This window comes from Suncus etruscus, chromosome 11 (genome assembly GCF_024139225.1).
Source record: "Suncus etruscus isolate mSunEtr1 chromosome 11, mSunEtr1.pri.cur, whole genome shotgun sequence".
NCBI lineage: Eukaryota > Metazoa > Chordata > Mammalia > Eulipotyphla > Soricidae > Suncus > Suncus etruscus.
Window position 1 is genome coordinate 54,034,646 of NC_064858.1, and position 13,891 is coordinate 54,048,536.

General features: G+C 38.1%; 1 protein-coding gene across 1 annotated transcript in view; it reads right to left on the minus strand.

Moving 5' to 3' along the window:
* ANKS1B (ankyrin repeat and sterile alpha motif domain containing 1B) overlaps positions 1–13,891 on the minus strand; it is a 1,587,094-nt gene that overhangs the window by 38,108 nt on the left and 1,535,095 nt on the right. Inside the window, 2 exon segments of the mRNA XM_049782864.1 lie at positions 7,061–7,147; positions 8,178–8,189. Of these exon segments, the coding sequence (XP_049638821.1) occupies positions 7,061–7,147; positions 8,178–8,189 (99 nt within the window).

Sequence of the window (13,891 nt, forward strand, 5' to 3'; positions counted from 1 at the left end):
ATCAGTGAACTGGAAGATGAGATGCATAAAATTCTCTACAACAGAAGGGATTAGAAAAGAGCCTTAAAGCAAATGATTAGACAATGGGAAAATTACTCAAATAATGTGAACAGATGAAAATAAAAGTCTTTGATAAATTCAACAGAAATAACATAAGAATCATTGGAGTCCCAGAGACTTAGGAAGAAAATCCCCAGGAAGGATCAACAGTCAAGGATATCATTACAGAGAAACTCCCAGAGCTAAAGACTGCATGCAACCAAATCCTGCATGCTCAAAGAATACTAGCTAAAAGAGACCTGAAAAAAGAAATACACCACAAGACACATCCTAGTCACAATGACGAATCCCACAGATAGCATTAGAATACTGAAAGCAGCTAGATCAAAAAGGGAAATTACATTCAAAGGAGCATCCTTAAGATTTACAGCAAATCTGTCACAAGAAACCTTCAAGGCCAGAAAGCAGTGGTGAGATATAATGACAAAACTCAATGAAATGAATGCTTTGCCTAGAATACTGCACCCAGCCAGGCTCTCATTCAGGTCTTAAGGAATTACACATAACTTCAGGGACAAACATTCAGAAACTTTACGGAGTCAAAACCACCCTGAAATGAAAAACTGAAAGGTCTACTTTGGGAATGAGGGTAGAGGGGAAAAAAATAAAGATCTATTTTAAGACAAACAGACCAAGAGAAACACCAAAGTCCCACAAAAAGATGGCTCTAAATCCCATGACAATTTCCGATACATGGATGTACATGGAATCTATTATGTTGAGTGAAAGAAGTCAGAGGGAGAAAGATAGACACAGAATAGTCTCACTCATCTATGGGTTTTAAGAAAAATTAAGAACATTATTGTAATAATACTCAGAGACAATAGAAATGAGGGCTAGAAGGACTGGCTCACAATATGAAGCTCACCACAAAGAGTGGTGAGTGTAGTTAGGGTAATAACTCCACTAACAACTATCATAATAATCTTAATGAATGAGAGAAGTAGAATGCCTGTCTCGAATATAGGCAGGGGTTGGGAAGGAGGAAGGAGAGACGTTGGTAGTGAGAAGGTTGCATTGGTGAAGGGGGATTTTCAGTTTATTACTGAAACCCAACTACAATCATGTTTGTAATCATGGTACTTAAATAAAGATTTTATATTAAAAAAGATGGAGTGATCATATTAATATTAGATGACACTAGACATTAGACTTAGAAAAGTTATAAAGGACAAAGATAATAATAATAATAATCAAGGGATATGAACAATAAAAAGAATCACACTCCTAAACATATAAGCACCCAATGATGGACCAGCAGAATATTTAATACAATTATTGAAAAATCTGAAAGAAGACATCAATAGAACACAATAATAGTGTCAGACCTCAACATCGCCCTGTCACCCCTTGATAAGTCAATCAGGCAGAAATGCAACAAGAATATACCAGCTCTGAAAAGAGAAATGGAAGAAAGTGGCCTAGTATATGTGTATGTATGTATGTATGTATATATATATCCAGAAAACTGATACACATTATATATATCCAGAAAACTGGATACACATTTTTTCCCAATATATATGGGTCATTTTTCAGGACAGACCACATGCTGGACCATAAAACATACCTCTATAAAATCAAGAGGATAGAAACTGCACAGACTACCTTCTTACATCACAATACACTGAAATTAAAAGTGAACTATAAAGGGACACAGAAGAAAAACTTTAACACCTGGAAATTAAATGGCTCACTACTGAACAACCAGTCAGTCAAAGATGAAATAAAAGGGGAAATCAAAAGATTCTTGAAAAAAAAATGAGAATAAACACACAAATTATCTGAATTTGTGGGACACCAGAAAGCAATACTAAGAAGAAAATTTATAGCTTTGCATGCACACATTGGGAAGGAAGAAGGGGCCTATATAAATAACTTAATGACACAGCTTATAAAGTTACAAAGTGACCAACTAAATGAACCAAAAATAGGTAGGCACAAGGAAATAACAAAGCTTAGAGCAGAAATAAATGAAGTGGATACACATAAAACAATCCAAAAGATCAATGAAAGCAAAAGTTAGTTCTTTGAAAACATAAACAAGTTTGATAAAACACTACCAAGCCTCACAAAGAAAGGAAGAGAGAGAAATTTAATAAACAGATTAGAAATGAAATGGGAGATAACTATAGAGACTAGCAGTGGTCCTCAAACTACAGCCTGTGGGCCACATATTGTATTTGTTCCCCTTCTGTTTCTTCACTTCAAAATAAGATATATGCAGTGTGCATAGGAATTTGTTCATAGTTTTTATTTTTACTATGGTCCAGCCCTCCAACGGTCTGAGGGACAGTGAACTGCCCCCCTGTTTAAAAAGTTTGAGGACCACTGGACTACAGAAATTCAAAGGGCAATAGAGACTACTTTGAGAAACTCTATGCCACAAAACAAGAGAACCTTGAAGAAATGGACAAATTAATAGACTCATAATCTTCCACGATTGAATCAGGATGATCTAGCATATCTAAACAGACTAATAACTATTGAGGAAATTAAAATGGTAATCAAAAGTCTTCCTCAAAACAAAAGCCCAGGCCCAGATGGATTCACTACCGAATTCTTTCAAACCTTTCAAGAGGAACTACTATCAATTCTTTTCAGGCTCTTTCAGGAAATTGAAGAAACAGAAACACTCCCTAATAGTTTTTATGAAGTTAATATCATCCTGATACCAAAACCAGACAAAGATGCTGCGAAAAAAAAAATAAAGAAAACTACAGACTAATATCCCATATGAATACAGATGCAAAGATACTCAACAAAATCCTAGCAAACAAAATCCAATGCCTCATCAAGAAGGTCATACACCATGACAAAGTAGATTTCATTCCAGGAATGCAAGGATACATACATAAATCAATCAACATAAACACCATATCAACAAAGAGAAAAATAAAAATCATATGCTCATATCTATAGATGCAGAGAAAGCATTCAGTAAGGTCCAAGACCAATTCATGAAAAAATTTTTTAACAGGAGGGGTATAGAAAAACTTTTCTCAATATAGTCAAGGCCATATGCCACAAACCAATGGAAAATATTAATCTCAATGGGGATAAATTATAATTCTTTCCTCTGAAATTTGGCACAGGTAAAGGCTGCCTACTCTCACCACTCCTCTTGAACATAGCACTGGAAATACTTGCCATAGCAATTAGGCAAGAAAAATATATCAAGGGTATCCAAATTGGAAAGGTGGAAGTCAAGCTCTTACTGTTTGCCGATGACATGCTACTATATTTAGAAAACCCTAAAGACTCTACCAAAAAGCTTCTAGAAACAATAGATTCATATAGCAAAGTGGCAGCCTACACAATAATCAATGGCCTTCTTATACACAATAATGATAGAGAAGAAATGGAAATAACAATCCAATTCACATAAATGCCACACAAACTCAAATATCTTGAAGTCAAATTAACTAAAGAGGCGAAGGACCTATACAAAGAAACCTACAAAACACTGCTTTAAGAAATAAAAGAGGACACAAGGAAATAAAGACACATACCCTTTTCATGTATTGGAAAAATTAACATAATTAAAATGGCAATATTCCCCAAAGCATTGTTTGTATTTAATGCAATCCCTTTAAGGATATCCATGACATTCTTCAAAGAAGTAGATCAAACTCTCCTGAAATTTATTTGGAACAATAAACACCCAGGAATAGTTAAAGCAACTTTAGAGAAAAAGAAGGGAGGCATCACTTTCCCCAATTTTAAATTGTACTACAAAGCAATAATCATTAAAACAGTATGTATTGGAATAAAGACAGACCCTCAATTAGTGGAATAGACTTGAGTATTCAGAGAATGTTCACATACATACACAATTAATTAATCTTTGATAAAGGAGCAAGAAATCCAAAACAGAGCAAGGAAAGTCTCTGCAACAAGTGGTGTTGGGACACCTGGTAAGCTACATGCAAAAAGAAAACTCAGATCTCTATCCAACACCATGCACAAAGGTCAAATCCAAATGATTGCAGATATCAGACCCAAAATCACAATAAATATAGAAGAACACATAGGTGAAACACTCAATGTTATTGAAACTAAAGGCATCTTCAAGGAGGAAACACCATTGTCCAAATAAGTGGAAGCAGGGATCAACAAATGGGATTATATTAAAGTGAGAATCTTCTGCACCTCAAAGAAATAGTGACTAGATACAAAGGCCACCCATGGAATGGGAGAAACTATTCACCCAATACCCATCAGACAAGGGGCTAACATCTAAGATATACAAGATACTGACAGAACTTAACAAGGAAAAAACATCTAATTTCATCAAAAAATGGGGAGACTGAAACCCAACTACAATCATGTTTGTAATCATGGTGCTTAACTAAAAATATTATTTAAAAATTTAATTTTTATACACACATACACACACACAAAGGACAGAACTAAATATCCAAGGCAAAGTTAATAACAATAGAATCAAGAGACTCAAAATTTAACAATCTAAACTTAAAATGGGCCTGTTATACTGGCAAGCCAGGGGAAATTTTGTGGTGGTATAGGATGCTCTCTGGTAACATTGGTGGGGGGAGGTCAACATTGGTGGTGGGACTGGCTTTGATTCATTGTGTGTCTGAAATATTAATTGTGTGTCTGAAATCCTATTCTGAAGAATTTTATAAATCACAATGATTTCAGTAGAATTAAATTAAAAAATAACTTAAAAGATACAGTGGTTTTCTTTCTGCAGTGCACAGATTTCTCTCTAGCATGTCTTTGGGGGCATAAGCTGCCCAAGAAGAGTCCTGGGAAGCAGACAATTTTTGGTAGTTCCTCTAATTATTGCGAGCTGAAGCAGAACTGTCTCAATAAGGTGCAAGAGATGGAGTTCAATGACTCTGATGTGTTCATAAGCAACATGCAGCATGGCCTAAGGAGCTCTCCAACTCCTCTGATTACTGAGAGCTGGTTCAGGGATGTGATTAATATAGATGCTTCCAACCAGACCTCTAGTTTGATGGAATGGGAGCCTAAGACTTAGGAACTTCTCAGGGAAAATACAACTTGCTTAGAAATAATCAATATCTGAGGTTAACTGAAGAGCATGTCAGACTCATAGACTGAATGTATCACTATTCATGATTTTCAAATGCAAAGTGGGGTAGAGATGGTTTCTGCACACTGTAAAAATATACAAAAACTAGTCTCCTTTATCTTAAAATTTAAGTATAGCCATAACTATGGGATCTTCAAGTCTCACAAAGTTTGGGATTATTTATTTATTTATTTATTTATTTTTGGGGCCACACCTGGAGGTGCCCAGGAGTTACTTATGGCTATGTGCTCAAATGTTATTCTTGGCTGTGCTCAGGGAACTATATGGGATGCCAGGAATAGAACCCAGGTCAGCTATGTGCAAGAAAAACTCCCTACCCACTATGATATAACTATGGCTCTAGGATTGGAAATTTTTAATTAAAATTTTGTTTTATTTTGGTTTGGGACTCTTGGAGATGCTTAGAAGTTACTTTGGCTCTGTACTCAGAAATTACTCTTGGCAGGGCTCATGGACCATATGGAATGCTGGAGATTGAACCCAGGTTGACTGTATGCAGGCAAACACCCTACCCATTGTATTTATTATCTTTCTAGCCCTGCTGATTTGGGAACTTTTTAAACTAATGACTTAAGAACAAAGTAGACTAATGCACCAATAGCTAAATTGATGTTTAAGAAATAAATAAAGACTAATTGGGCTTTTCTTCCAAATCACAACAGTATCTGACAACAATAACTGTAACTACCTACTGAAGGATTTCAATAATCATTTCTTAGGAAACGCCTGACTGAATGTGCTATGGACAAGGTTAGCCTGTGGGATCATGCCTAATCAGAAGCTTTCTTCTTGTGTCTTATACTAGTTTCTAACATTCTGTGTGTGAGTGTGTGTTTATGTGTATGTGTATATAAGTGTGTGTGTATGAGAGAGATAGATAAATAAAAACAGAGTGATAGAAATTTTCTTAAGGTCCCAGAGGGAGCTGGGGCTTCTGCTAATGTAGCAACTGTCTCTGGTACAGAAAACAAATCAGGAAAATGTCAAATGGATTGATTTAGATGTTCAGATTGATTGCAGGCACACCCATCAGTTATAGCCCATAGACGATACCAGACATTTGAATCTAACTGCCCCAGCCCTAAACTACACTGGCTCAAATAATAATTTCATTTTTTATAATAATTTTTTAAAATAATAATTTCTTTAAGCATGGTATTTACAAAAATATTTGTAGTTGGGTCATGTTTGTTTCAGTCATCAAATGTACACCACCCTTCTTTCCCTTCTCTTTCTCTACCGTGGTCTAGATGGGAAGTCAGAGTGGGCAGGCCAGAGAATCCAGATTGTTCATCCTAGGGTGGCATCATATTCCTCTCTCTACAGACTTCATCAGTTGGAAGGATGTGGGAATAAAGCACATGGGCTCATGGGGTCGTTGTGAGTAGACCCAATCTGTTTGAGATGCTGCAGAGTGATTCCTCCCAAGCTTTCTTGTTTACCACACTGCAAACATTTTCCCTACAAAAGAATGCCTGGAATATTTTTAAAGCAAATGCAACCTTGCTGCTCACCCACTTGACCTTAGAGCACACACACCATTTCCACCATAAACATTAAGTCATAGTCATAAGCTCAACTTTTCTGCTCATCACATGAGAAAACCAATACAACTGGTGCAGTTTCTTCCCTGTAGTTGTTAATGATATGCCATTAAGAAATAAGAATGTCACAGAATGTGCTCCTTGGATATATATAAACATATAAACTTTATAAAAGTGAGAGAAAGACAAAAATGAGCCCTTCATCTAATAACATTTCCTCTGATAGAAGATTGATGCTCAGGCTGGATTTTCACTCCATATAGATGTGTGTGAAGAATTATTACAGTGGGGGAAAAGTTGGATATGATGGAAAGCAAACCTTAAATTATACATTAAGTACTGTCTAAAACAAAAGAGAAGGCATGGTACCCACCTTATTTGTTGCATCAATAAATTTAACTCCTTTATAAGAGACTGAAAGAATAATTGTAGGGACCTTCTTCATTTGCTCTGTAGACTTCTGAAATTAAAATTAGAAATCTGTTAGAGTTTTATGTGTTGCATGGCAACTGAAGCACAGGAGTTTTTCCTCTTGAAAGATAAAAAAGAGCTCAAGTTAAAAACAACATGCAGACACTATCAAACACACAAATTTAAATGCAATGCTCTCTTCTCTTGGGCTTAGCAATGGTTTGGTTTCATAGAGCATTTGTCTTGCACTTGAGGATCCAGAGAGAGAGAGAGAGAGATGGTTCTGTGGCTTCATATGGGTGAAGGAGAATTCCTCTACCATGACACCCAAGGGAGAAATGAAGGAGCACCATCTCCTACTGCAATTTCCTCTGACTAGCCTCACACAAGATATAACTCCAGTGCTGAGTTCAGCATGAACACATACAAGTCAGGGCTTCCCTTTACTCTTAGGTACCCTCTCGCTCTATGGCCCAAGGTATATAGAATGAATACTTAAAACAGGTATTTGAATTTCATCATTGTGAATTTTTCTTGAGCCCATCTAAATTCACGAAAGCTGACAGCATATTTACAACAGAATTGCTTATATAATTCTGCTCTGTAACAATGAAGCCCTCTGGGAGCAGCATGTATTAAGAACCATAGCAAAACTGGATGGTGCAGGTAACCTACTTTATTACTGAGAGCTGCTTTATTCTCCCAAGCTAAGTTCTTAGGCTAGATGCTCTCATACTGGCTTAATGTGCTTAGAGCTTGCAGCTTGCACAGGTGTATATATATATATACCCAAATTTTTGGCTTTCATATCTTGAAATGTGATCAAAATTAAAGAGGGCTTTTAATTGGAGAATAGGAATATGTATATATACACACATACATATATATACATTCATACATACTTATATACACATATATATACACACATATGTATATGCAAAATGTTTCTTCCCTTTTTAATAGATGCCTATTCTGCTTAGTTTTAGCATTCATCATTGGTCACTACCATCCACTCTGTTTTCTTCATTTCTTGCAATAGAGATACCTAATAATTACATTAAACATCAAGAAAAACTTACCTGACAGTTAGCCTGATGGATTTTCAGATAAGACAGGAGGTAGCATAATAGGAGAGAAAACACACAAAGTAAGAGGAAACCTTTTCAGTTAATTCATCAACAGCATTAGCCCATTATCAAATGACTGGAAAGCAGGAATCGCAATTATATGAAGCCACAGGAAAACTATTATTTGAGAAACTGCTACTGGCAATAGCAGATCTTATCTCTCTATGTTTCTCATCTTCCTGTTCCCTGCATCAGTCTCTTGACTGCCATAGAAGCTCTAATGTGAGCCTTTTACAAACAGCTCCTTGAGGTTTATTAAGAGAATCAGAAAAACTCTGATCTTTCTTGGGCTGGGAATATGGTTCAAGTGGTAGAGCCCTACATGGACGGATGCTCTAGTTTGATTGTCATTTCCACCTGCTTTCCATTCTAACATCCTTGGATGTAGCTGTGGTTGTCCCCAAGTAATGTTAATTTAAAACAAGGAAAAACAAAACATAAACAGGAACTTCTTTGATTCCTCATTTTAAAGATCCAATCTTTGCTTTAGCTTGGGTTCTCCACAGTAGGGATGTGGGCCACTGGGGATACAAACCAGGGATCAAACTCAGGTTCCTATAAATGCTTGACTTATACTCCATTCCTTTGAGAAATTTCCTGCTATTTCCCAAATTTTTTGGCTTTCATACCTTGAAATGTGATCAGAATTAAAGAGGGCTTTTAATTGGAGCATAGGAATGAAACTCACTGAATTGAGTCATGATAATTATATGGCATTTTTCACTTAGTCATAGAAAAGGTGTCTCACACTTTCTTGATCGCTTTGACACAACATATTTTTGATAGCTTACTCTCCTGCTTAAAAAATAAAGCAAATGGATTATGAAGAGTATTCCCATTTTCGTTTATTAATCTTTTTTCACACAGAATAGAAAAGAGCAGCCTTCTTAACTCATTTTCTAATGACCCCAAACTCCCCAATTGTGATACTGGGAAGTTGAATTGAAAGTTTAGATTACTATTGTCCTTTTACTGTTTTTCTTAGCTAGCACACAAAATGTACCCAGTTAATAAAAGACCAGGGCTAGAAGAAATTACAGGCAGTGTGGTGATTTTAGGACAAAGCAGTGGGTTGAATTCTACAGAGACTATGACAGGTACTGATAACAGTTTAGTGGGCAGAACAGGTGTGCTTTGGGCAACTCTCTGTAAAGGATAGCTGGATTTTGGGACTGGAGCAATAATAGTACAGCATGTAAGGCACTTGTCTTGCAAGTGGTTACCCTGGGTTCAATTCCTGGCACTCAATATGGTCCCATGAGCCCTGCCAGAAGTGATCCCTGGGTGCAGACCCAGGGGTATGACCCCCAAACCAAAAACAAACAAACAAACAAAAAACAAAAAAAAACAATGCAGAAATAAATTAAAGAATAATAGTAGATTTCAGCAACTCATCTTGCTCTTCCTAAACAGATTAATCCATAACATGAAACAATATATGGTAAAAAACAACATTAAAACAGCAACATCTTCTTTAGCAATAAAAAAAACTCACCTAAAGGAAACTTCACTTGTTACTGAATCAAAGGGGGCCCTGGAAACCCTCCTAGCTTACTTAGGGGGTGTCAAATAGAACTGTATACTGGATGAGCTGCTGAAAGTGGATGCCTGAAGAAGTGTGTTTAGAAGGGGATTGATCCTGTGTCTGACCTCTGATTTCTGCTGCCAAAAGAACTGGATATGAGGGTTGGGCATGGTGTCTGCCATGGGAGAGGAAGAGGGCAAAGTAGCACATGATTCAAGCCTAACCACAAAAAAAAAGGTCCAGAATACATGTTGACAAGTATGACTATTATGAACAGAGCACTTCCAGAATACCCAGAAGGAGTATGAAACTGCATGGCAGTGAGTGTGCATAATATAGGGGAGCAAGTCTTGATTCACTTAACAAATGCTGATGGCCTGCTATAAGTGATTGAATTGGTTCTTAAGAGGATGATGCAATTTTTTTTCAGGTTATAGAAAAGCTATTATAACAGCAGAATCAACAACAACAACAACAACACAAGCACACTTGGAAATTACAAGGAATAAGGTAGGTGGTCTGGTTCGTTGACAGAAGATAAGACTGGCACAATAGATCTGGAATCATCTTTGGAGTAGGGGCTGCCACAATCATGTCTATGTAGCGAAATGTAATTCTGGTGGCTGGACGAACTGGGTCAGCTAAAGGCTGGATGCAGGAAACCTGGAGGTTATTGTGGATATTTATTAAGACCCTCAGCGGTGAAATAAGTCAGAGGGAGAAAGACACAGAATAGTCTCACTCGTCTATGGATTCTAAGAAAAAAATTAAACATTATTGTAAAAAGGCCCAGAGACAATAGAGTTAAGGGCTGGAAGAGCCGGGAGGACTGGCTTACAATTTGAAGCGAGAGGTCTAATGGTGTATTCTGACAGAGCTTTCAAAGAATTCCTCAAGCAAACTCTAAGTTAGAGGTCCCCAACTTATTTGATCAATAGCCTCTTTTTCCAATAAGAGAAAAAAAAATCACTCAGCACTTTCTTTGAAATCAACCTTCTTTACTTTTTTAGTTCAGTTTTAATTTTTAAAATGATTTTTCATACTAATATCTTTATTAAAGCACCATAATTACAAACATATTTGTAGTTGGGTTTTAGTTATAGAAAAGAACACCCCCTTCACCAGTGCAACATTCCCACTACCAATGCCCTCCCATCTCCTTCCTCCCACATCCTCTGCCTGTATTTGAGACAGCTATTCTACTTCTCTCACTCATTGACATTATCATGGCAATTGTTAGTGCAGTTATGAAGCTTATCACATATAAAAAATAAATAAAATAAAATAAAATAAAATAAAATAAAAGTGGTGAAATCAATCTTCTTTAAGTGAATAAAAAGCATCTTTCCCTTGGGGCCAGAGTGATAGCACAACATTCAGGGCATTTGCCTTGCATGTGAGTTCAATCCCCACCTTCCCAAGGACCCCAGAGCCTGCCAGGAGCAATTTCTGAGCACTGAGTCAGAATCTCTGAGTACTACTGGATGGTCCTCCAAAAGAAAGCATCCCCCCAACTCTAGTTGAGGCTGTTACCACCCGCCTCCCCAGTGGTCTAGTGCCCGGAGAGGATGTATTATCCATTTTAGGAAAGACAGCACTAAAGGAAGATGAATTGCATAGAAAGAAGGGAATCTTTTCTGGAATCTCCAGAAAAACAAATGAAGGAGGCAGGACATTCACTAAGCGCCCAAGTAACATCTTGACATCAAGCTTTATAATGCCAGAAATGTGAGCACTTGGATCCCCATTCACAGGGAGCCCCATACTCTCCACTCATGCATACTTGTCTGTATTACTAGCAGCAGTTTCTTCTTCTCAGGCATCAGCAGGAAATTCTTTTATATTCTAAGAGAAACAATCCTGAGTGATGCAGTTTCTAAAACCGAAGATAATATGCAGCAGTTAAATGAATTCAAAGCCAACTTTCCATTTTGCACTTGTCTAATGTAGTTTGTCAGCACTGCCAGGAACAGGGGTACATGTTCTCATCTGGAAACAAATTCCTAAAATACAGTTCTTAATAGATAAAGTAAGCACTGGGTACAGAGGGGACCACATATTCTGGCAGCCCTGGGGGTGAGGGAAGAGCATATGGGAGGTAGGACAAAAACAAAGGTGTAGGGAGGACAAATTGGTGATGGAAATCCCCCCTGATTTTATGTAAATATATACCTAAAATATTGTCAACAATATGTAAGCCACTATGATCAAAATAAAAATTATATTAAAAAAATAGATAAAGTAAGCAGATACAGTATCTGCACCTTTCGGAATGAAGTAAATAAAATGAGGGGAGTTTGACTGACCGAGGAAGGAAATAACTATCTATTTTCCCCCTCTCCTTTCCTTTTGCACATAAAATTAAGAACTGCTTGGTAACTGTGTATCAAGTCAGAAATTATCAGTATTACCTCTGTCTATCCTGAAAACAGTTGCGTATTTTCTTTGTTCTTTTTTGTTTTGGGTTTGTGGGGCCATTCCTGGAACACTCAGGGGTTACTACTGCTCTGCACTTAGAATCACTTCTGGCAGGTTCAGAGGACTATATGGGATGTCAGAGATCAAAATCGGGTCGGCTGTAACAAGGCAAATGCCCTACCTGCTGTGCTATGGCTTCAGTCCATAGTTCTTCATTTTCGAATGCAGGAAAAATAGTACGAAACTCTTCTCTTTACACTGAAGGTATTTTCTGATTTCAGAGCATAACTTTCCAAGTACAAATTAGAGCAAGAGATTTACAATGGGGAACACTTCAGCCCTGAGCTCTAATGTTGGGTTGGCATCTTGAGTGAGTTTGAGGATATAAATAGTAATCACTTGTATTCCCTAATCAGGACTGAGAGGGGCAGACTAAGGCCACACAGAGTTCATGGGAAACATGTTGCTAGTCCTTCATTATTCTGCTCCTCTGCTCATTTCCAATGTAGCTGAAACACAGCTTGGAGAAGAGATTTCCCTAGTCCACTGCCATACAACTGAGATTTTCTTCTCTCTCTCTCCCCCCCTTTTCTCCCCCCTCTCTCCCCCCTCTCTCCCTCTCTCTTTCTTTCTCCCTCCCTCCCTCCCCCTCTCTCTTTCTCCCTCCCTCCCTCTCTCCCTCTCTCCCTCTCTCTTTCTCTTTCTCCCTCCCTCCCTCTCTCCCTCTCTTTCTCTTTGTCCATCCCTCCCTCCCTCCCTCCCTCCCTCCCTCCCTCCCTCCCTCCCTCCCTCCCTCCCTCCCTCCCTCCCTCCCTCTCTCTCTCTCACTTTTGACACACAGTATGGCACTCAGATATTACTCCTGGCACTCCGCTTAGAAGTCATTCATAGCAGGTTCAGGCAACCATATGGGTTGCCAGGGATCGAACATGCGTTGGCCACAATCAAGGCAAAATGCCCTCCCTGCTATGTTATTTCTCCAACACCAGAGAGTGTATTTTCAGAGAGTGTGAGATATTCTGAGAATGCTTTCTAGTTAGATAGTTACTGCTGAATCATAACTATTAATTTTGCCATTATATTTTCCTTAGTTTAAAGCTTAATTATATTTGATTTCATCGAGTTAATTAAAATAGGATCAAACAATTATGTTTGGTAGCTTTCAGTGACTTAAATGATTTTAAAAAATACCCCAAAGAAGCATTATTGTGCTGCTGTTGTATATAGTAAAGCTGGCCTGTAGCAGGGGAGGAACATAAAGAGATACAAATCCAGAGCACGAGTTAGCCATCAGAAACAAACTCATTTGGTGAGAGGACTCCCAAACAGTGTTCAGTGTCCCCTAGTGACTCTGGGACAACTGGTCAGGGCTCAGTGAGAGAGTCCAAGGATTTGGTGCTGCTCAGGATTACCTGGGTCACTGGGCTCACCCACCCTGTTGGTGCCCAAAGGCCTCTAGTACAGATTCTCAGGAGACTCTCTGGTGCTGGGTATCTAATGAGGGACCACTACAAGTAGAGCATGCACTCTGGCCCCTAAATAACCTGTCCAGCCCCTGGAGTGAATTTTTATCTCCTGGAACTCAGATCCAGTGTTACCTTCTGGGAGGAGCTTTGGTTGGCCACCCCATTCCCTCCCCATCCCCCAGAATTCTTCCCCTTTTTTTCTCCTGTCTATTTGCCCATGAATCTGAATGTCTTCCTGTATCCACTGTTCTGGGCTC